This window comes from Dermacentor andersoni, unplaced genomic scaffold (genome assembly GCF_023375885.2).
Source record: "Dermacentor andersoni unplaced genomic scaffold, qqDerAnde1_hic_scaffold ctg00000052.1, whole genome shotgun sequence".
Taxonomy (NCBI): Eukaryota; Metazoa; Arthropoda; class Arachnida; order Ixodida; family Ixodidae; genus Dermacentor; species Dermacentor andersoni.
The window spans coordinates 147,786-171,924 of record NW_027314765.1 but is presented as its reverse complement, the minus strand read 5'-3'; the positions used below and the strand labels follow the sequence as shown (position 1 = coordinate 171,924).

The following is a 24,139-nucleotide window of genomic DNA, read 5'->3' as shown; positions in this document are numbered from 1 at the left end:
AAACTGACCTAGTGAGCTTAATACCCTCCCTGTTTGCTTTGGTTACCTTGTCAGGAGGTAACAGTGGCAGTGAAATTCTTCTGTAGGCTGTTCTTTTTCTTCTATATTTCAAATTGTATCGCAGCAGTATAGGTGATCCAAAACAAGCCCCTACAAGGATCATAAGGCAATACCAAAAAAGAGTTACCAGTCCCAATAAGAACCAAGCTGGTGCTTCTTTATTTAAAGCAACACGGTTAGGGAAGCGCGGTTTAACAAAATTATCATCCTTGCTATATCCCATGCATTATTTATGGGTAAGGTTAGCATGGGTACCTAAGCAACAAATCATCTAACCTTTTGTTCCTCTTCACAGCTACTGACACGGTGCTGGTGTAAAGCATTAATGGTATCTTTGCTGCTAATAAAATTGATATGTATCAACATTGAACTTGTAATTCTGCAATGTTACTGGTGCATGAAAAGTGATACAGTGGACTTCTATTAATTCTACCCTGATAATACCAAGAAAATTTACCAAATTAGGCATGAGGTCATATTGAACAAGATGCAGAAAAAACGGCAGTACATACTGCAGATTCATTTAGCAATATTTTCCCCATTTCTCTAACATGTACTTTAATCAAACATGCACTTACTTTCTGTGTCTGGTTAGCTGAAAAGTAACATAGAATGACCATAAAACACATATAAAAAGTAGAAATCGAACACACACCCGGTTTCTTTCGCAAGTAAAATGGGCAAGCATTTAATATGCATGTTATGATTTACCCGATGCGACCAGATTTCTCAAGTCGGCTTTGCGGCAACACGACTGTGGTATGTGGTAAAGCATACAAACTGGCCTGTTTGGTTTGATGTTTAATTGCCTGCACAGGAAATTTTCAATCCAACCTTTTTAAAAAGGAGGCACATGTAATAATCTGGCAAGTACTACAATCAGTCATTGTGACTTATGTTTATTGCTTGAAAAGCTTCCTAAGGCAGGCCCTAGGAAAATGCGTGTTTGTGATGGCAGGTGACCTGTGTCCTATGCACTCTCCGTCACCTAAGCTCCACTAAGACAGACGCTGCCACTATAGAAGTCGTTATTGGGATTACCTCAAGGGGTCTGACACGTGCCTGCTGACTGCTCAAGTTGGAATTATCCAGCGAAGGCAGATTTGAGGATATGAAGAGTGAAAATTTGGGGCCTATAACAATTTATGAGCCCTGCGCATGACCTTTGGCCGGGATTGAATAAACCGGAGTTGAAATAATTGAAGTGTGCGGAAGTGGTTCGACTTCATGCAGTACCTCTGGTGCAATTTGCGGTGGAATGCAAACAGCTTGCTCCCTCTCAAAGTGGAAGGTGCTGCAAATGTGAACTGAAAATGGCCATGCGTGATGATGTTATCTGTATTACTCTTTGCAGGCATTTTAAGAAGTGGGTGTATGTCACGCGTCTGGACGTGAACACGCGGATGGTACTCCTAGAAAAGCTGCTCAGTAAGCACAGAGAGAGAGAGAGAAGGGAAGACAGAAAGGCAGGGAGGTTAACTAGACTGAGTCCAGTTTGCTACCCTACACGTGGGGAGGGGAATGGGGAGTGAAAGAGGGAGAGAGAGAACTTAGGTATAGGATGTCTACAGTCTGGCACTCAAGTCTGTTTCCCTCAGGTAGCGAAAAAGCGCTCGAACTGCTTTCTGGGCCAATGAACTATGAGGCCACGCCCCCAAGATCTTCGCTTCCGAAAATAGCCTGTCATCCAGTCTATTTAAGGCACACTGGAGAGTCTCGCGTTGATTATCGAAGCGAGAACAGTGGCACAGAAGGTTACTGATGGTCTCTTCACACTTGCACTTCGCGCACATTGGTGAATCCGCCATTCCAATTCGATAGCTGTAGGAGTGGGTGAATGCTACTCCTACCCACAGCCGACACAGCAGTGTTGCGTCACGTCGTGGAAGGTTCGCTGGTAATGTAAGTTTCAGTGATGGGTCGAGGCTCTGTAAACGACACTTAGAGTTCTGAGGTGTATGCCAGCAACCTAACGTGATTGTACGAGCGAGACTGCGAAGCTCTCTTGCAGCGTCGACTCTGGATAAAGGTATAAGGAGTGTCGGTGAGCCAGCCTGGGCACGTCGGGCAGCGTCATCGGCGAGGTGATTACCAACGATGCCACAATGTCCCGGCAGCCAGTGAAATATGATATTATGTCCTCTTTCAGAAGCGCAATGGCAGGTTTCGTGGATTTGTGACACCAGCTGTTCATAATTGCCACGTCGTAAACTTCTCAAGCTCTGGTGGGCTGCTTTCGAGTCACAAAATATTGTCCATTTGTTGGGCGGTTCTTTTTCAATGTATTCGACAGCAGCGCGAAGAGCGGCCAGTTCAGAGCCTGTAGATGTCGGTACGTGTGATGTCATAAACTTGATGACGACCGATTGAGATGGTAGAACAACGGCGCCCGTAGAATTTTCCGAGACGGAACCATCCGTGTAAACATGAATTCGGTTAGAGTATGAACAATGCAGAAGTTCCAATGTGATCTGCTTGAGAGCCGCGGTGGTCAGGCTAGCTTTTTTCACTATTCCTGGAACAGCAAGGTACACAGGAGGCTTCTTCAAGCACCACATAGGGGATGGCGTTCTTGTTGCGTGTGAGTGCCTCAAAGACAAAGAGTGCCGGTTAGCCGCAATTGATCTGGAGAACGCTGCCCTGGGTCTTTTCTCAGGCAATCGAGCGAGATGGTGGTCAGGGACTCGGGATATATGGCGAACATGCACCCGGAGCGCGTCGATATCTATATAGGTCCTTATTGGGTGGTCTCTCGCGGTGGCAATTGTTGCCACGGTTGAAGCATTTTGAGGTAGCCCCAGACATGTTCGAAGGGCTTGGCCTTGAATGCTCTGTAGGACATGGATGTTAGTTTTGTTAGCGTTGGACAGCACTGGTGTGCTCTATCGCAAGTATCCTAGGAAGAGCGTCCTGTATAGTTGAAGCATAGATGCCACGGATGTGTCCCACGTTTTACCGGCGAGAAACCTTAGTATATGCGAGATAGAAGTAAGCCTCTTCAAATATGTGATGTGGGGGCTCCATGAAAGGTCTCTGTCTATAATAACGCCTAGGAATCGGTGAGTTTTTGCGTAGGAAATTGGTTGGTGGTCAATAGAAATGGGGGTACCAGGTCATGGGCTTGTGGGTAAAGGCGACTAAGGCGCACTTCTCGGTCGAAATGCTGAGGCCTTGCGCACGCAGTAAGCACAATAGCCTGCTGTCTCTAGTCGAGCTGAAGTACTTGGGCAGGTATGTACGGTGCGGTTATGCTTTCTTTAGTGTTGCCTCAGTTGGCTAGGGGTGTGCAAGTATTGTCAAATTTCTAACAACGAATTGAACATTGCCTTATTCGATTCATAGTTCCCATTGAATATTCGCTTTATCTAAATACGAATATTTGTTGGAGTCGTTTTCTCAAAATATAAAATGTGAAGTTTGCCCGATCAAACATAGATTTCGAGCAAAAGTACAACAATTGTCATCCCCAAGGGATGAAATTGATATAGTATACACTATTGTATACTATAGGCATAAAGCATGAGAACTTGCATAGTGCCGCGAGCTAGGACACTCAATGAGCCGTACTTAACGTCTATCTGGCGATCTCTCATCCTTGCAAAGAATTTCTTGCGATAAAATAAGAACACAATGAGAAAAATATAAAGTTTCAATTTGCCCAGTATCAGCTTTGTTTGATTGAAGTTCACTAGAAAACGTGATATAATTTCGTAAAATCATTATGTAGTCAATCGTTGTGTTAGGTGGAGTACATTTTGTTGTAGCTTAGGTCACAATGCGAGCATGCATGTGTACTGACCTTAGTGAAATGCGAACATGCATGCGTACTGACCTTTAGATGCACGTCAAACAGCCCCATGCGGTCATAATTGTGTCTCCCACTACGACATGCCTCTAACATGTCCACGTTTTGCCATGTACAATTTCAGATTTTTTTTTTTTGATGGGTGGGTGCAGCATGAAGAAGCTGAATAGATGTTATAATACCGAGAGCGACCAAGTTGTCCGACGCTGTTTTTCAAAAAAAAAGGCAACACCCCAGCTCATGGGCGAAAAAGTAGCACAGGAAAAAGGGTGATGGCTATGTACAGATGAAAATGACTAAGTACGCTAATAGTGCTTACACAAACTTCCGCCGTCATGGAAGTGACCAGCCTGCCCGCAGATTAGAGATAGTCTAAACGGGGAGTGAAGGGCTTCATCCGCGAGACGTGAACAATTTCGGCATTCCGGCGTCGCTGGTCAGTGACGGAGTGTGCTGGCGGGACGAGATAGTTCACTGTAGTTGTTTGCTGCACAACGGTGTATGGGCCAATGTACCGTTGCAGGAACTTCTCACAGAGGCCTGGAGTGCGGACTGGAGTCCAAAGCAGGACTTGGTCTCCAAGGTGAAAACGCAGGTCGCGGCGTTTGTTCTCGTAGCGACGTTCGCGCTCAGCTTGGGTAGCTTCTGTATTTTGCTGGGCGATTTGGCGGCAATGTGGAACTCGGGCACCAAAATATTCTGGAAGCGACGCGTCAGGTGAAGAAGGCGCTAAAATGAATTCTCTGTCGAATATGGTCGAAGGAGATCGTCCATACACAACGAAGAAAGGGCTGTAGCCCGTAGTCCATTGAATAGCTGTATTATATGCGAATGTGACAAAAGGAAGAATTTAATCCCAGTAGTCTGGTCAGGACGGATGTACATGGAAAACATCAGACAGTGTACGGTGGCAGCGCTCAGTAAGGCCATTGGTTTGCGGATGATAGGTAGAAGTAGATTTGTGGACGGCATTAGTGGCCCGAAGAACTTCCTCGAGAACTTGTGAATTGAACGCTTTGCCACGGTCACTGAGAAGAACGCGAGGAGCCCTGTGGCGCAAGACGATGGAGTGCAAGAAAACGTCGGCGACCTCAGAAGCGGTACCAGATCGCAGAGGGGCAGTCTTGGCATATCTTGTTAAATGGTCGACCGAAGCGACAATCCAACGGTGATGGGAAGGCGTCAACGGCAAGGGACCATATAAATCAATACCAACAAATTCAAAAGGTGCGTCAGGGCAAGGGAGATGTTGTAGTAAACCGGCAGGAGGTAATGTCGAGCGTTTGCGGCGCTGACATGACGCACAAGAGGCAATGAATTTCGCCACCGTTGTGAATAAACCAGGCCAGAAGTAGCGGGTCTTTATGCGGTCATACGTCTTGTGGAAGCCTAAGGGGCCAGCCGGTACGTCGTCGTGAAGTGCCTCTAATACCCGCAGGCGAAGGCAGCGAGGTAGAACTGGGACCCACCGGTGACCTATTGGGTGGTAAACGTAGCGGTGTAGCACGCCACCTTCAAGGCGGAATTGTCGAAGTTGGCGTCACAGGCGGCTCTTCGGTGTTTCGGCGAACCCACTAAGGCGATCAATGAGAACTCGACAGTAGGAGTCGGCGCGCTGAAGCGAGACGAAATCGGAACGTGATGAAAACGTAACTTGGTCCAGGGGCGCTATCGAGAGCTGGTGTGAGGCAGGCGTAGCATCGGAACCACGTGGTGAGGAAGACGACGGCGCTTTACCGGGAGAGAGCGAGAGTGGGCAGCGAGACAATGCGTCTGCATTGTCTTGTACATTTTCCAGACTAATACATTATTGTAAAGTCATATCGCTGCAAGCGGAGTATCCAGCTTCCTAAGCGTCCTGACATGTTTTTCATTGATGACAGCCAACACAGAGCATGATGGTCGGTGACGATGCTAAAGTGGCGGCCGTAAAGGTATGGGCGAAATTTCTGAATCGACCGAACGATAGCGAGGCACTCTTGCTCTGTAATGGTGTAGTTCCGCTCAGCTGGAGAAAGTGTTCGGCTGGCATATGCTATGACTTGCTGTTTGGAGGCAGCATTACGTTGGAGAAGTACTGCGCCAATACCTTGTGCGCTTGCGTCAGTATGGAGTATGGTGGGAGCTCGATTATAGGAGTGGCGAAGCAGTGGTCTGGAAGTAAGATGTCGCTTAACAGATTGAAAACCCAAGTCACAGTCTCTAGTTCACGTGAAAGATGCACCATTAACCAGTAGAGTGTGTAGAGGAGCTGCTATTGCAGCAAAGTTGCGTAGTTGCGTATAAATCAACGAAAATATGACGCCAAGCCGAGGAAACTACGTAGATTTTTCTGTTGCGGGGGGCGAGGAAACTGGAGAACACTAATCTTTTCGGGGTCTGGGTGGATGCTATCTTTTGAGACGACGTGGCCCAATACGTTTATTGTCGTGCTTGCAAATTTGCATTTTTGTATTGATCTGGAGGCCTGCATTTGCAAGGAACTTGAGAACTTCGTCTAAGCGATGATATTTGGTGAAGTCAGATGAAAAGGTGACGGTATCGTTCAGACAACAGAGGCACGTCTTCCATTTTAAACCACGAAGTATATTGTCTGTCATGCGCTCAAATATGGCAGGAGCATTACAGAGGCCAAAAGGCATCACGTTAAATCCATGAAATCCGTCTGGTGTAGCGAATGCGGTCTTTTCTTTATTAATCGCGTTCATCGGAATTTTGCCAATAACCTGATCGAAGTTCAAGGTTGGAGAAATACTCCGCTCCTTGTAGTGTCTCCAAAGCGTCGTCAATTCCAGGTATTTGATATACGTCCTTACGTGTGATCTCATTGATAAGCGAACGCATAAGCGACCGGAGCCATCGTTTTCATTACCAGAACCACGGGAGAAGCCCATGGGCTAGATGAAGGTCGTATTATCTTCCGCGCAAGCATGTCAGCAACATGTTTTTCAATGACCATTCGTTCAGACAGCGATACACGATAGGGGCCTGGTCGCATTATAGCGGAACCATTGGTTTCGATGCGGTGTGTAGCCGCAGAAATTTGGCTCAACACAGGAGAACATCTATCGAAACAGCCCATGTGCTTCGCCAAGACCACCAGTAAGGCTTCGGACTGCGCGGCTGTTAGGCCAGGACAAAGAACGCCTGGAGCAAGGAAAGTCACGCAAACCTGAGGTTGGTGCTGGCGATGAAGAAGGGCAAAGTGTGACTATAGAGATAGGTTGAGTGTCAGCGAGGGTTGCCAGTCATCCCTTTGGGCAGCATCACAGGATCTGCGGTCATGTGGCAAGCAGACAGATGGGCGCGGCCACGTGAAAACCGGACGAGACAGGTAGCAATGAGAATTCCGCGGGAAGTACCGCGTGAACAAGGGGCGACTAGGGCGTCCGCGTCGGCGATATGGCTAGATGTTATGGCTACAACGTCTTCGTTACCGGGACGCAGGACGTAGTCTGCAGTCATGGCGAAAGTCCCGCATGAAAGTGAAGAGTGTGTAACAGGTACAAGCGCTGTATCCATGACATGGACAACTTCCTCTCTACATGAAATGATGGCTGAAGCAGAATGTAGGAAGTTCCAACCCAGTATAAATTCATGGATACACGTCGGAAAGATGAGCTCAATATGGTGGCTTATGCCGTCGTTGAGAACACGAGCAGTACTGTCCGTCGGGGTGAATGAATGCATTATTAGCACCGCGCAAAATAGGTCCAACATAAAACGTTTTCACTATCTGGAGCAGGGAACAGATCACTACGAAGAACAGAAACGGTGGCCCCGGGATCGATCAGAACTGACGCGGAAATACCTTCGACAGGTACAGAAAGCATGTTGGCGAGGCGAACAGGACGAATTTTCGAAGACCGATAGAAAGCAGTTTTCTCTCCAAAAACTGCAACAGTTAGTTTTCTGAGTGCTGGTCAACAAGATGGGAAGTAGGGTGAAGCAGTGATGTAGAGCACCGGTAAGGTGATGGAGAACGCCGTCGGCCCGAACGGGAGCTATGGGGTAGGTTGGGAGCAGTTGGAGGAGACGGAGAACGCTGTTCAGGGAACGAGTACAATCCGGGATAGTAGATGTCTGGTCGGCGAGTGCGGTGTCTCTCGTGCTCAGCATAGCCTCGTCTTTCATCCTGCTGTGGACGGCGGCGGAAGCGGGATATATGGCCGCGTATACTACACTAAAAGCAAACCGGACGAGGTGAACGCCACTGAGGGTAGGATGGCGCAGCAAGTGCTCTTGTTCCCATCGAAGCCAAATGGTCATAGGAAACGTCAGTAGGCACGGAGGTCACGGTAGGGGTGGGTAGCGAAGCAACATACGCGTAGGTAGGTGTGGGGCGCGCTACTGGAGCGAGATGCGTCGTGGGTGTAGTCATCGCTGTCAACTCTTGCTTTACCACCTCGCGCAAGTCGATGGTAGGTTTGGGGCACAGGCAGCAGCTGCACGTCTTTGGTCTTGTATTTGATGCTCTTCGCGGATGATGGTGCGGATAAAAGCACGTAGATCTGGAGAATGGGGAACCCGACGATTGCTGCTGTCATGTTGAGAACGAACAGACTGCAGCTCCTCTAGGCGTTGACACGATGAAGGGATGTCTTGGACAGAAGCCGGATTTTGCACGTTAAAGGCATTGAACGCGACAGACCTAATGCCTCTTAATATGTGGCGAACGCGTTCGGCTTCCGTCATGCTAGCGTTGGCACAGCGGCACTGAGTGAAGACATCCTCTATGTATAAGGTGTAAGACTCTTGTGAAAGTTGGAGGCGCGTGACCAGCTTCTGTTTGGCGACTTCTGCACGACCAGACGAGGAAGCGAGGATTTGCCGCAGCTTGGAGGCAAACGTGGACCAATCCGTGATGTCGGATTCGTGGTTGATATGCCACGTCTTTGCAAGACCGGTCAAGAAGAATACGACGTGCCTCAATTTCTGGGTGTCGTTCTACTTCTTGCAAGAAGTCACGCGGTCGTAGTGGTCAATCCAATCATGGACGTCATCACCGCGGAGTCCCGCAAAGACGGAGATCGCATTGAGAGTTCGTCACAGTCCAAAAGGGCACCGCAAGCGGAGTCGTCCGTGTGGTAGGGCTAGAGGCGCCGGAAGGGCCGGTGTTGGAAGTGTCCATCGTTGTAGGGGTAGCCGGGCGCAGGTGGCGACCGGAACGTAGCGCCAGGGAGGACGGGAACGCGAGAGGACGTCGGGATCTTGACGTACCTCCACCATTTTATAATATCGAGACCGACGAAGTTGTCCAGCGCTGTATTTTCCCAAAAAAGGCAACGCCCCAGCTCATTCGCGGAGAAGTGCAAGAACAGGGAAGATGATGATGGCTATGTACAAATGAAAAAGAAGTACGTTAGTAGTGCTTACAATATTTAAAATTAGCAAACTGAAATATATAAACAAACTAAAATAAAGTTCTTAAGTGCACGGTCCCCCTGAAATTTTCAAGAGTTACTTATTGAGGCCTCTGACATATTGTTCTGTCTGTTTGTTCTGTTAGGCAGACTTCTGAGTTGGGCTCTGAGTTAAGCAAAAAGTGAGCGAGGAGGTGCGAGGTTTGCTGCTCAGAAGGAAGGAGCTTGGCATGCAATGTACTACAGTACGGCTACAGCACAGTACATTGCATATACTGCTGGGCTTGTCTCTCTTTGCCATGTGCCTTCAAGCTGTGCGTCGCTATACATGATCATGGCGATAGCGACCACGGATTTGTCAGCAGTGGTTACGGTGAGCAGTATTTGCGTTCGAAAGGTGCTAGGCATGTGCAATGTCACAATGACTGCAGAAGCCATTGAGGAATGATTGCGTTTCTGTGAAGCCCGCGCACGGGTGTCAAACATGTAGGCTACGTCGCGTTGACTGGATGAAAATTTTCAAGTTTATTTGAAAGTTTATTTCACATAATGAACGTATACAATGGCAAATAACACACTTTCGGGGCCCAACAAACTTGTTAAGGGGTGCCTACCAATTGTTATTAGGAAAAAACATTGCTATGGCAGGTGTTTTCTTTTGTACAGTAAAATAACATAAAACTAAGATAGCTGAATAAGTAAAACAAGAAAATACAGCAGTAAAAAATTTTCACAAATGACATAGTTTTTTAACATTCTTTCTTGTTACGTCATCGAAAACATCGGCACAGGAAAAGAAAAGTAAAAAAAGAAAAGTGAGGAGATGTGCAAGCATGCGCAGTGTTACGCATTGTTAATAATTCAGTGTTTGAATTGTTGAAGAAATGTGGGCAATGTTCTTAGAGTGGTTAGGTCACTCTCAAGCTTATTCCAAACGGAGGATCCTATAAAGTGTAGTGTATAGCGACGGCAATTAGAATTTACCTCAGCCAATAAAAAACGACAGCGAGATGGGTTCCCAACATTGCGAAGTGAGGGATGGAGCGAGACTGTTGTCAAGGCTAGTTTTTCATGAACTGTTCGATGCATCACGGAAGCGATGTTGTGTGTTCTCAAATCGTAAATGCGTAGGGTGTTCAGGGTTTTAAATAAATTTTCACTCTTACTATGCATATTGTTGGGTGCTCAAATGCGATGATCCCTTTTCTAAAATGTAAACACCGGTGACAGATGAGTTTTGTATATGAACCCCAGATCGCTAAGCAGTAATTAATGTGAAAGTGAACAAATGCGTATTGAAGAATTATAAGTATGTGGGGAGGGAAATAGTGTCGACATTTCGACAGCCCATGCAAGCCATATGAAGCCTTATGAGCTACAGAACGCACATGCAGGTGGAATTTTAAATATTTATCGATAACAGCAAGAAACTTTGTCTCACTAGATTGTTTTATCGGATGGTTATTGTAAACGACATCTCAATGAATAGTCTTTTTTTTCCTTTTTTTCAGAGTGAAATAAGATAAAAAAGCTCGTTGTTGCTTTCAGATGGAGGGAATTCAGTGTACACCAACGGTGCAGTATTTGTAATTCAGAGTTAAGCTTATTAATTAGGTTGCATTCTTCACGATCAGCTATAGTTAGGTTAGTATCGTCTGCATAGAGTACAGGGGCAGCACACACAAGCTGCGAAGGCAAGTCATTTATATATTGTGAAAAAAATGTCCAAATATGGATCGCTGGGGAACGCCAAGTTTAATAACGGTGCTGTTGGACATAAAATCACCTATTTGAACAATTTGTTGCCGATTTTCTAAGTAACTGTGAATTAATGCCAAAGGTATTCCATTAATTCCGTAACAATTTATCGCTGAATATAAAAGGATTCAGAGAATCGAAAGCTTTCGCAATATCTATGAAGAATCCCGCGACTAAACACTGTCTGTTTATTTTGTAATTGAGTTTGTAAATGCTGAGACTGCAGTTTATGGGGAAGGGCCGTTTCTAAAACCAAATTGGTGCCGAGAAAGAACGTTGTACTTGTGCAGGTAGTCATTAAGGCGCCTCGTAACTATTTTTTCGGGTATTTTGCTGAAGAACGGAAGCACTGAAATTGGAATGATCTCTTGCTAACTAGTTCGTTGGTGAAAGAATATTGTGTTTGTGCGCATGGTAAAGAAAATGATGTCTACTCTGATGAAGATATTGGTCTCGTGCAACTGCCATGTGAAGAAAGTCGCTTGGCCCTTATCACTGCGAGTGCTAATATTTAATGGGATGATATGACTTGCAGCTTCCATGCTGATTTTATGTGAAATTGATGTGGTATTCAGGGATTTACAGTAAACTAAGGCGTATTGACCTAGTTATGTTTCGATACTCAGTGAATGTGGATACTTCGTCCTGCTCCTTGGAATCTGAATTATTTCTTTAAAGACGAGACAAATAAATACCTACAAAATGTTCATTTTCTATCGAAATGCGTAAAACTCTTCGAGATTAAGCGTAATAAGCAAAGAAATATATTTTGCCGTAAGTTTGTTAGCAAAGTGCGGAACACCAGGCAAAAAATTGAAACTGGGCTTCACCTCAAGCCACCTATGGCTTCGATTAGAATTTCTAGACAGCTCTTGTCATATTTGAACCACGTGCATATAGCATAATTATACTCTTTAACCAGGATTACACACGTAACAATAATCGCACGAGAAATCAAGATGCATTATGCACTAAAAATTTACGAAACATTTGAATAATTCCTTAAGGGATATATTGAAGTTGACAGATCTTAGCTGGCTAGTTTGAAAGCGATATATCCAGTTAACATAAATTTTGATGATCGCATTTGTTCCGACATGTGTGCCATGAAACTTGAAGCAAAAAACGCACTATTGTACCTATTTCTTGCCAAGCTGCCATATTATGAAACCGAAATTTGTCCCAACTGAATACAACTTGCAACCTCGCCGGCAGCAGTTTGTAAATTGCAATATGCGCCGTCATGAGTTGCACTAATTAGATAGTTTCTGGTAATTAGTTTTACTTAAACCGGTGGTTACACTTTTAAGTAGTTGTTTGAACTAGAGGAAGATGTGAATGGAGTAAACTTACTAACGAAGCCCTTTTAGTGCCAGGCTTACAGCTGTTTGACTTATAAATTTAGCAGTGATTTTTCCCATATGTGCTACATTTGAAATGTTTGGTTATGTAGAAGCGTTGTGTTTCTTGGACAAAATATGTGCTCGTATTCCCTGTTTCCTTCTTAGTGAATTTGCAAGACCCAGCTCACGTTAATCTACCCTGCATAAACCCAACATAGAGGAGGCAGTATTTATGAATAAGTGGTCCGATTTCTTGTGAGAGTAGTGTCCGCCGCTTTTGTAATCCAATATGAAGACTACAATTAAGCTATCTATCGTCGCGAATTTTCGTAAGTCATGTATGGTATAAGAAGACTCGGTATGGAATTCAGTAATTTATTACTGCGCTTATCACATAGTGCAATATGGTTGGGTAGGATAGGTGTATTAATTCTGGTTACCACGACAAAATAGTGGTTTTTTGTAGGTCTCGCAGAAAAAATTTCGCCACTACGAATAACGTTCCCGCAAATATTGCAGCATAACAACTTGCACAAAACGAAGTGCTCTTTCCAACAACACATGTTCAAACCAAAAAAAAGAAAATTATTGGATAACTTATTACAATTCTAAAAGTCGCCGTTTTTGTGGCCAGTTGATAAAAGCAATAAAGAAGGCATACCTACAAAAGCATTGGTAGCAAAGGAAATTCAGAATATACATTTGATAAATATATTACCTAGGAATAACGACTGAAAGAGTGCTTGGTACACTCTATTTGTCGGATACAAAAAATAAGACCACGAACAACTTCATTGCTCCTGCCATACGCTGAAGCAGTTTCTGGATATTCTGACGCATAGATGCACGTATAGTCGCACAATACGTTTTGTTTCAGCTTTGCGGCCCTCAACACATTTTACGCTTGCAACTTTTCGGCATCTTCTGATGCAAGTCCCATGAGAAGTTCAATAAGTATCACCAATTCATCAGAAGTTACCTCTTCCAAGAACCCAGCTTCTCAGCGTTGCTGAGCTACTCCAGAATATGCATCCAATCATATTTGTTTCTATTTATTCAAGTGGGTTTGTCTCCTCCGTAGTCAAGACCACAAAAAAAGCCCCCGCCATTGTAAACTGTTCTGCGTTGCTCTGTAAAGCGGGGCTTAGCTGTACCTGGCGCTGCACTCTTGGTGTAAATTTGCTGCCGGTGGCAGCGCATCCTGACCAGTCGAAGTACGCACCCTGTATATAACCGTTATAACGCTCTGGTTCCACACAAGGATTGGCAGATAAGCGCGCACAATAAAGACCACTGAAGGCCATAAACGAATATCCCCGAATGAATAGCTGCGGAAGCACAGGGCTAACTTAAGACATTATGGCCGTCGGAGTTTGAATATGGTTTGCTGTTATCTTCAGACTGATTATTGGCGTCCTAACTAAATTCAACTACGCGTGTAGCATAGTTCCGTGTGGAACGCTTCTGTCGCTGCATAGTGCCACACGCCGATGCCATGAAAGCAACTTTCGATACACGCATAGTAACACCGACAGCACCTGGATTTTGCAGAAGCGAAATGAAAATTCCTTGAAACAAACCGAAAATGCCAAGTTCACATGTTGGAGCTGCATAACAAATGCCTCCAACATGTCAAAATGTGAAATTTCACGTCACTGGTAATAAATCTGGACAGGTGTAACGAAAGTGTTCAGCCGACTGCATGAGGCATGAATGGGACAGCACTAACACTATCAAGTGATCCATTGTCAGTAGCGCAAAAGAGGCAGTTGCAAAAAAGTGTTCCTTCTCATGGGAAGGCATCGGCAACCAACTAGTATTCATCAACTTGAATGTTCATATTATCGACCGATATCAATTTCAATGTGAATGTTATTCTTTATGTATGATATTCCAAGGATGGCTTATGCTCATGCTACTGCACTTATTGAAGTGCATCCTTGTACCCAAATAAATTTCACCACATGTTCTTGCCAACTCGCTCAGTCTTCTGTTCTAAAGCTGTTGGATATGGATTACTGAACATTTTTCTTGTTTTACTTGGTCGTGCTACATGTGTAAACTTTTTTTTTCATCTGCAGCTGTTCCCAGCTATCTGCGCACCACCCAAGGGCCTGTTGCGCATTGGGCCATCGGGCAATGGCAAGATCATTGTGGCCAAGGCACTGCCTTGGCCCACGAGTGCCACTGCACATGCCTCAACATCAGTGCAGCTTCGCTCACTTCTGAGTGCGTACCTTTTCGTGGAGAATCTTGTGGCTGCGCTTCAGTAGGTAGGAATAGTTTGGCTAGGTAGAGTTGTGACAGGCGTTTCAAGGAGCGTTGCTCAAAGGTGCACTGTCACCTGCAATTTAATCAAAGGGGCTTTTGCACACAAGCATGTGCTGTTTGGAAGAATATGTGTATTGGTGGGCCACATTGTGAAGTGTGGTTAAGCAGAAAGGAAGGGGACAGAACTGCGAGGCAGTGCAACTGATTGGGCGGACAGTTCTACGTCCCATGTCTTTCCTGTTGTCAAAGATTGCTCTTGTCAACGCGAACCTGCCTTTTGTTCATGCACCCTTTTGATCTTCCCTTCCATCGATCATGCCAGCAGACGCTTAGCACTCTTTCCACCGTCTCTTGAGATCTGTTCTTCGTGTTGATCAATAAAATTTTTCTTTTCCCTTAAATGGCAGCGCATACCGAACAGCGGCTGCCTAAAACAGCACTTCTCCACTTTACCTGCCATTTAACAGGGAAATTAGCTAGGCCCCTATCTCAAAGCTTGATTTCCGATTGGCAGCATTCTCTTTGAAATAGCCAGTGATTGTGCTGTTCGTTGTTGGTGAGCCTCTTTTCTTTATCAATTCAGGTTGCCGATGGTGAGAAGCTGGTGCGAGCCCTATTTGCAGTTGGACGAGAACTGCAACCTACCGTAGCCTGTACACATAGGTAAGTGATCAACAGAGCCTCCTGAATGCTGCTCAAAAGCTTGCTTGGAGGGACGCACTCTCCGGCACTCCTGCACGCGCGCACCCGCCAACACACTTGCACGCGACACTCGCGCCACGCATGTGGACTCGCATGAACACAACGGCATGCACACATTCGCCCACAAACACACTTGCGCGCGTTTGTGTGAATGTGGGCGTGTGCGCCCACATTAGCATGCGCGTACATACACTCGTGCACACTGCACAAACATTTAATTACCTTTCACCACTTTCCTTTCTATTTACGAGTCCTTTAATTGAGCTATGCAGGAAATACTTTTCCCTTTGTTCTCAATGGTGTCATTGTTTGTTGACATATAATGATCCGACTAATAATCGGCCCCTCGGTTGGCTTTTTTCTTTCGTGAGTAAAACTGTACATACAAGTAAACCTCGATATTACGTACGCCAAGATGATGGATTCTGGATATAAAGAAGTATTTACCTTCTCACAACCTCTTGTCCATCGAACACCATGTATATATGACCTCAACATAACAAAATGTGGTGGTATGCGATTTCAATATAACGAAATCTCGATTCCACCGCAAAAGAATGCCGAGATAAGCAATGGAACCTTCCGGGGACGCAGATGGTCAAGTGATTGAATTACAAGCGGCTGCTTGCAAACACACCCCCAAATTGCGCGCAGCGTGACAGGAGCGACCGCCGAAGTGGAGTGCGACGAGATCCTATTGCGGTCTGCGCGCTATGTGCTTCAGGTGCGAATGAATGTTTGCAAGGGTAAGAAAAGAAGGTGGCTGCACGTGCGTCTCCTTCCCGCACAAAGCGAAAGAAAGAAGGGGAGGTCAGCGAGCTCACGGTAACCCGATCAAGCACGCGCGAGTGGCAGGGTGGTGAACTTGGCGCGATCGCGATTTCTGGCGCGTGCTCGGCCCTTGCTGCACATGGTTGTAAGCGCGGCTGAGCGCATGTGCAGCCACGCACTCTAATTTAGAGGTAATCTGCCACGTGTGCAAATAGTGGGCGTACCGAGACGGCGTCTCCTTAGGTAAGCTGTCTTCCCGCGCGTTCAGTATTTGAGGCTGCGGTGACCCGCTGGAACGAGAGGCACACGAAGCATCCGCTCCCTGTTGCCCGCGCTTTTCATAATAGCGTTGTCCCATAGTGGGCGACGTTACCTGCTGGGGGTGCGGAGCGCATGTGAAAGTTTGGCTGTTTTGCTTAATTCGTAATGCTGATTGAAGACATCGCAGACGTGGAATGAAACCGCATCATTTGTCGCCGACTCGCTTATTCATTAAAATGAATTGTTTTCTTATTCGAATTTGCTTTTTTCAATTGCCTGATAATTCGAAAAATTAGGGGCTTCTTTCTGTATATGGAAAATCGATAAGCGGCTGTACTTAATTTTTAAATAGGTCGAATTTCTATACGGCAAAATTTCAATATAACGAAGCAGATTGCTGACTTCACGCACTTCGTTAAAAGACTTCTAACATTATCTCCGCACACGCAAAGTTACTACCAATTTGCTTGGTTGCTGCAGTTAAGGTATGCCGTCTGCTCTGTACACAGATGAGGTTGACTCTGTGCTCAGGGAGCGGAAGGACAATGATCACGAGGAAACGCGGAGACTCAAGACTGAACTTCTTGTTTGATGGGGTGAGTGGGCGTTGAACAGTATCCATTGAATTTCATTTGCTTGTTTGAGAACATTGGTTTGGTAACTGCAGGAACAAAAACACTGCTCTACTTTTCTGTGAAGCTTGTGGCTGGGCTACTAATTGGGTGTATAATTATTACTTGGTATATCTCGTGTAATACTTCTGACGATAAAGAAATTGATAATTAATGCGTATGTTAAAGGGACACTAGAAGATTCATTCGAGGTGAAGCAAATTATTTCGAACACTGATCAGACCATCAGTTCTGAGGACAGTCTGAAGGCGAGAGAATGGGGTAAACTGAGAACAGGATTGGGGTTGTCACTGTGAGTGTGCGATGCCTGCTCCTCTGACATATCTCCTGTTTATGATTAGTTAATTGCAGCCAACTATGGGTTGCCAGGGTACTTATTCGCACATCAGTGCGCGACAGTGTTCAGTATGGCCGGTCCAATTCTTTATTGAGGCATAAAACATTCTTGGCTTGTTTTCAACTGTAACAATTTTACCTAAACTCCACTTCCAATGTGTGTTCTGTCCTTAATGTCAATCCTCACAATCTCCTTGGTGCATACGGAACTCCGAAATGATTTTCTTGTCAATGTACTTCTAAACTCTGATTGCAGGAATACATATGTAGCTGCTGCATTTACCCTAACGGCTTCTTTGCTCTCTAGACTTCTTTGAGCCTTTGAAAGGATGGCTTAGCTCAGAGTCCAAATCCAATTTGCCTATTCAAATGCATGTAAAACGCAGGAAATCATTTTTTAGATAACGTGTTGGGTGTTCTTATTGAAATTTGTTACATACGATAAACAAATTCAAATCCCAGCGACTGCTGCAAGTGGAATATTGATGTAGGACCGGAATTGATTTTACGAGAAAACTTGAAAGTTCGTAAGTTTGAAGACAAGACGGAATTACCCGGTTGACATAACCTGAACTATGTACGAAGAACAGATATCAGAGTTCTGTAAATTGCATCTATGGGAATATGGAAAGTCGACAAATTTGACTTAATAGATAGATATTACCTTGCGCGAATTTTTTATGGTTTCTTGGTTTCTTAGTCTTAATCACTTATTAGTGGTGTATATTGGGGCACAGAAGAGGCATATTTGCGACTCTTTATGCAAAGGCGCAGCAACCGGGAACGGCGAGACAGCCCGAAGCACTGTCCAAAAAGACGCCAGCAGTTCAACAGAGCGAGCCGAGCCGCGCTTTTGCTAGGCAGCTGTGCCGCTAGACACGACTTCGTCTTCTCAATTTTCCCCCGGATGAAAAGAACCATGCTGGCGCCTTAAGAATAGGGAGGCAGAAGGTCGTGGTAGGGCTTGAGCCATGGACAATGTCACGTCCATGCCGGCGCCGCAGCCATCACGCCCTGCCCGTTGCCTGAACACAAGTCGAGGGGCGATAATTTTGCTCCCTGAAGACTTGTGGGCGTCGTCGATGCACGGCAAAGGATGCAATATTTCCGCGTTACCTTATTTAACCGACGGCAGTCGGCGTAAAATCGAATACACCCATACTTCTTGGGAACGAGAATGACAGGAGATGCCCAGGGACTGTGCGTATGTTGAATAACGTCACGGCGCAGCATCTCTTCGGCTTGGGTGGTAATAACACAGCGTTCTCCGGCAGAGATGCGGTACGGTCGTTGGCGTAACGGCTGTTGCATATGGGTCGCAAGCCCCAAGGGTAGCGTTGGCCTGGCGACCTGGGGCACAACTGGAAGCATCTGAAGGTCCTGGCAAAGCATGAGTCGACTGATAACAGAACAACTTGTTTATTCTAGCATCGCAAAAGAGCGGCCGGTCAAGTCGACCGAAGTGGAGAAACGGGAGAGCACGTTACTCGACGGAAGAAATCGGAGCTTCTCTCGGCGGCCGGGGGGGGGGCAGCTGCTTTTATACTCTCGGAGTTGAGGGCAAGAGGGAACGCCTCGATAGAGGCGCACGTGACGGCGCCGCTCGGGCACGTTGGGACGAGTAGGTGACGCATCCGCCGGGCCGGCGCCGGTCAGACCTCCTCGCTTCACAGTTGGGGGAGCTCCTCTCCCCGGCTGCCGCGCTTTGACAAGCGTCGGCACCAACATGCACACACACGCGCGCGCACACGAAGACACGTGGCATTGAAACATGCCTGGACGCGCTTGGCGGGGAGGCGTTGCGGCAGCGCTGAACGCGCCAAAATGTCCGCCGCTTTGAATGAAGCCTCGGCGTCCGTTGCATCAGCGCCGGCTATACCGCGCGTCATAGGCGAAACGTAACACGGCTGATGAGAACCGGTGTCAATGAAGGGCTGCACTTCCGATGTGCGGTCGAGTTGAGGTGTTGAAACGCCAAATGAATTTATAAAGTGGTGCAGGACATCAAGAAGGTAGGCGCGTTCGCAAGGTGTGAGGGTATCGGCGATGACACTCGAAACGCATACCTGGACATCAGAAGAGTCTCCAGGGACGTCAACCAAGTGCGAAGAATCGAGGAGTTCCACAAAGCCAAGGCATTCCCCGACGAGTAACGTAACAGGGGCACATAGTGCTTTGGAGAAGTATATGTTGCTGCACCTGCCGGCGACGTAAAGCGTTGCGAACTGTAGTGGGAGACTTGCGGCTCATGAAAACGTCGGACGGTGTGAAGAGGACCGTTGCATCATTGATGGTATCGAAAGAAACGGACACGAGGGCGAAGGAGCCAGGTGGAATATATGTCGTCGCGCACGGTAAGTTTAAAAAGGAGATCACGATCTTCGTGGAGTGGTGCGTCACACAAAGGGGAAAATTCAGCTTCGGCGTGTGCGCTGACGGTCACGGTTTATGACAGGTTCAGAAGTCCTATCCGAGGATGACGTCATGCGACAAGGTGGGAAGAACAATATAATCAGTGATGTAAACAATGCCGTGAATAAGCAGACGTACAATACAGGCTAATGCAGGATAAGGCAATCAATAAGCGTAAGACACCTGACATAAGGAAGTATAATATGGACAGAATTGGACGTGCTCTCAGGAACGGTGAAGCAACTGCGCAACGGAGAAGCAACAGTGAAGGAGAAACTAGGAATACGCAAGAATCAGACGTATGCGTTAAGAGACAAAGCCGGCAATATCATTAGTAATATGGATGAAATCGTTCAAGTAGCTGAGGAATTCTATATATTTATACAGTACCAGTGGCACCCACGCCGATAATGGAAGAGAGAATAGTCTAGAGGAACTTGAAATCCCACAAGTAGCGCCGGAAGATGTAAAGGAAGCCTTCGGAGCTATCCAAAGGGCGAAAGCAGCTGGGGAGGATCAGGTAACAGAAGATTTGTTGAAGGATGGTGAGCAGATTCTAGGAAAAACTGAACACCCTGTATACGCACTAGTTCATGACTTCGAGCGTACCGGAATCTTGGAAGAACGCTAACATAATCCTAATCCATAAGAAAGGGGACGCCAAAGACTTGACAAATAATAGACCGATCAGCTTACTGTCCATTGCCAACAAAGTATTTACTAAGGTAATTGCAAATAGAATCAGAAACACCTTAGACTTCCGTCAACCAAAGGAGCAGGCAGGATTCCGTAAACGCTACCCAACAATAGACAATATTCACACTATGAATCAGGTGTTAGAGAAATGGCGGAATATAACCGACCATTTTATATATAACTTTCAATGATTACGAGAAAGCGTTTGATTCAGCGGAAACCTCAGCAGTCATGGAGGCATTACGGAATCAGCCGTATGTAAAAATACTGAAAGACATCTATAGACACCTCCATAAAGAAAGCAACAAAATCCCAATAAAGAAAGGAGATACGATCTCTCCAATGCACGTCACAGCGTGTTTACAGGAGGTATTCAGAGACCTGGATTGGGAAGAATTGGAGATAAGAGTTAATGGAGAATACCTTAGTAACTTGCGATTCGCTGATGGTATTGCCTTGCTTAATAACTCAGGGGACCAATTGCAATGCATACTCACTGACCTGGAGAGGCAAAGCAGAAGAGTGGGTCGAAAGTTAATCTGCAGAAAACTAAAGTAATGTTTAACACTCTCGGAAGAGAACAGCAGTTTACGATAGGTAGCGAGACAGTGGAAGTGGTAAGGGAATTCATCTACTTAGGACAGGTAGTGACTGCGGATCCGGATCATGAGACTGAAATAATCACAAGAATAAGAATGGGCTGGGGTGCGTTTGGCAGGCATTCTCAGATCATGAACAGCAGGTTGCCGTTATCCTTCAACAGAAAAGTGTATAACAGCTGTGTCTTACCAGTACTCACGTACGGGACTGAAACCTGGAGGCTTACGAAAAGGGTTCTACCTAAATTGAGGACGACGTAGCGAGCTATGGAGAGAAGCATGATGGGTGTAAGAAAAGAGCAGATTGGGTGAGGGAACAAACGCGTGTTAATGACATCTTAGTTGAAATCAAGAAAAAGAAATGGGCATGGGCAGGACATGTAAAGAGGAGGGAAGATAACAGATGGTCATTAAATGTTACGGACTGGATTCCAAGGGAAGGGAAGCGCTGCAGGGGGCGGCATAAAGTTAGGTGGGCGGATGAGATTAAGAAGTTTGCAGGGAAAACATGGCCACAATTAGTACATGACCGGGGTAGTTGGAGAAGTATGGGAGAGGCCTTTGTCCCTGCAGTGGGCGCAACCAGGTTGCTGCTGCTCATGATGATGATGACAATACAGGCTGCTTGCGGAGTGACGTGTGGCGCACTTGCCATACGAAGCTACAGTGCAGATAGTGGCGTGGTCACCTTGGGCAGTGAATGACACTGTTTGGCGTTCATCACAGAAACGGCTGCCCCCGTATCCACAAGAATGAAAGCACAAATTTCGACCACGTTAGCAGGACAGGCCCAAGGACTTAGACCATTCGAATGGGACGCAGTTCTTGCCTCTTGAACTGCGACATTCAGTTTTCCTTGTCAGGCGGTGCGGTTCGCCGACGTATTGGGGGGAGCGAGCGTCGGCGATCGGATGGTGAGCGACGCTACGGAAATTCTGGGAGGTCAGCACGAGCATACGGTTGGGGGGAAGGAGCGGCGTATTGGCGAAAGGGCTGGCTGCCATACTGGAAGGGCCGAGAGGCGTCGCCGAAAGCTTGAGGGAGACGGCGGCAATATCGGGTGACGTGTCCGGGAAAGCAGCAAGAATAACAGATGGGAGGATTGTCAGGCGTCGTCCAAGAACTAGCTGTCGGTGCGGTCCAAGATGCAACATAGGCTTCCGGTGGCACGGGTTGGGACTGGGTCGAGAAAGACGCCGTCGGAGGCCTGCGTAAGTAAGAGGCGCGGCCACAGGCAATACTGGCTGCGCATAGCTGAGAGGCGTGGCGACAGGCTGCACTTCGGCTGGAGAGTTGAGATTCGAGGTTCCAGGCGGCTGTTGCTATGCGGAAAGGACAACTTGAGCAGCCTCTTCGGAAACGAGGATGCGGAGCGTGTTTGGAAGACCGGATGTGGACTCCTGAGTGAAGGGGCTAAAGAAGGTTGGCGGGCAACTTCCTCACCCACGAAGTCCTTCACCCGCTGAACGAGTGAGGAAGGGTTGTACATGCTGTTAAGGCTCGCCAACGAGTCGAGTCGTCGCTTCCCGGAACACGCAAAGTGGAAGCGCATTGGTTCCTTAACTGATCATAATTTTGGCATCGGCTGACGACTTTGGAGACGTTGTGCTGATTCCTGGCTAGGAGCATCTGGAATGCGCCGTCATCGATGCTTTTGAGTAAACGGGGAATTCGCTCAGCTTTGGGCATAGCGGCGTTGACCAGTTTATAAAAGTCCACGATTTCTTCAATGTAGCTTGTGAACGTTTCTGCCGTCTGCTGTGCTCGGGCGCGCAAGCGTTGTTCAGCGCGTCGCGTGGGGTCCCGTTGTCGTGGAATGCCGGTGTACATGACGGACTGTGGGGTCAGCGCCGTTTGGGATGAGCTGTCGCTCATGGCGCGCAGTAGCGTTCTAGATCGCAGCTCCAGGGCTTGAAGCGACGGGATTTTGGTTCCCGCACCTCGACCAATTGAGAAGAGCTTCTTTTGTGGCTCGTTATGCAAAGGCACAGCGAGCGCTAACGGCGAGAACGCCGGAAGCACTGTCCAAAAAGACTCCAGCTATGAAGAGCGCGTGCCGAGCCGCGCGTCGGCGATGCGACGGTACCGCGAGGCGCGTCTTCTTCACAGGTCCATTTATATTTCATCAATTATGTCCGCTTTAGATGTACCATTAGCGACAAATAACAAAATTGGATTGTCTTTCATTGTTCCGTTGCAAAGTTGTAGACTTGGCCGTTTTATTGTCTGAAAAATGGCAAATTTCACCATTTATTATGAAATCGAATCGGCAGCCTAAATATGAAATCTGCTTCAAATGGCCACTAGATCTAAACTTCCTTAAATGCAGCAAATATCGTGATGTGTGGTGCAGTGGTTGTCACGAAAACCAATTCCTCTTTTGCCATGTGTTTAGGTAGGAGCCCCTGTGCTAAAGCTTTCTCTGAGAGCACTGAGTCTTGGATGAGTTCGTAATTCGTGCAGCGCATTGATGCACTAAACGGCATGGACTATAAGGCAGTAATTTTAATGAGTTGGGTCGGGTAGATTGGAAACTGTGCTACATCAACATAGTCGTGGCACTGGAATCATAGCCTCAGAAACATGGCGCTGCAAACACTGGCTAACTACAATCAGGTAACCGAAGACGCAGCCTCATTGGTTAACACGCAGTGAACAATTTCTCAGCCCTTGTCGTCGCTTTGGGCAATAAGCTGTTAGGGCTGCTGGTTTTGGCCAGCGATAGTGAATGGTTACGCACATAAACACTCCTTCCATCGGCATTCTTGTGACGATCTAGAAAGTTCTTGTACACTACCTTTTCTTGTCATTGTTTTGACTCCGCACATCTTTACTCGTTTCTTATACGCTGGAACATGTCCTTGTCTAAATTTCAACTAGCCAAACCACCTTACATGCATTTATGTGAACCTTATTTATTGTAAGGCTCCTTCAGTGTTAGCCATGCACTGTATTTTTGAGTCTTATGAACTCTACTGCAATACTGTCTAACAATGCTCTCTAACCAAGCTTGTGTCCCAGTACAAGGTTTGGAAACATAACGAGGTTGTCTACTCGCAGGAAAACACACTGACACTTTCTTACGCGATTTATGTAGGCAACATTCTTTTTCATAGTTTTGCACGCACAG

At 46.5% G+C, this 24,139-nt stretch overlaps 1 protein-coding gene across 1 annotated transcript in view; it reads left to right on the top strand.

The window, feature by feature from the left end:
• The window catches only part of LOC140214461 (spastin-like), a 34,083-nt gene extending 19,481 nt beyond the window's left edge, over positions 1-14,602 (top strand). The window contains exons 6-7 of the mRNA XM_072285820.1: positions 1,415-1,466; positions 14,411-14,602. Coding sequence (XP_072141921.1) covers positions 1,415-1,466; positions 14,411-14,602 — 244 coding nt within the window. The remainder of the gene's footprint in view (positions 1-1,414; positions 1,467-14,410) is intronic.
• The last annotated feature ends 9,537 nt before the right edge of the window (positions 14,603-24,139 follow it).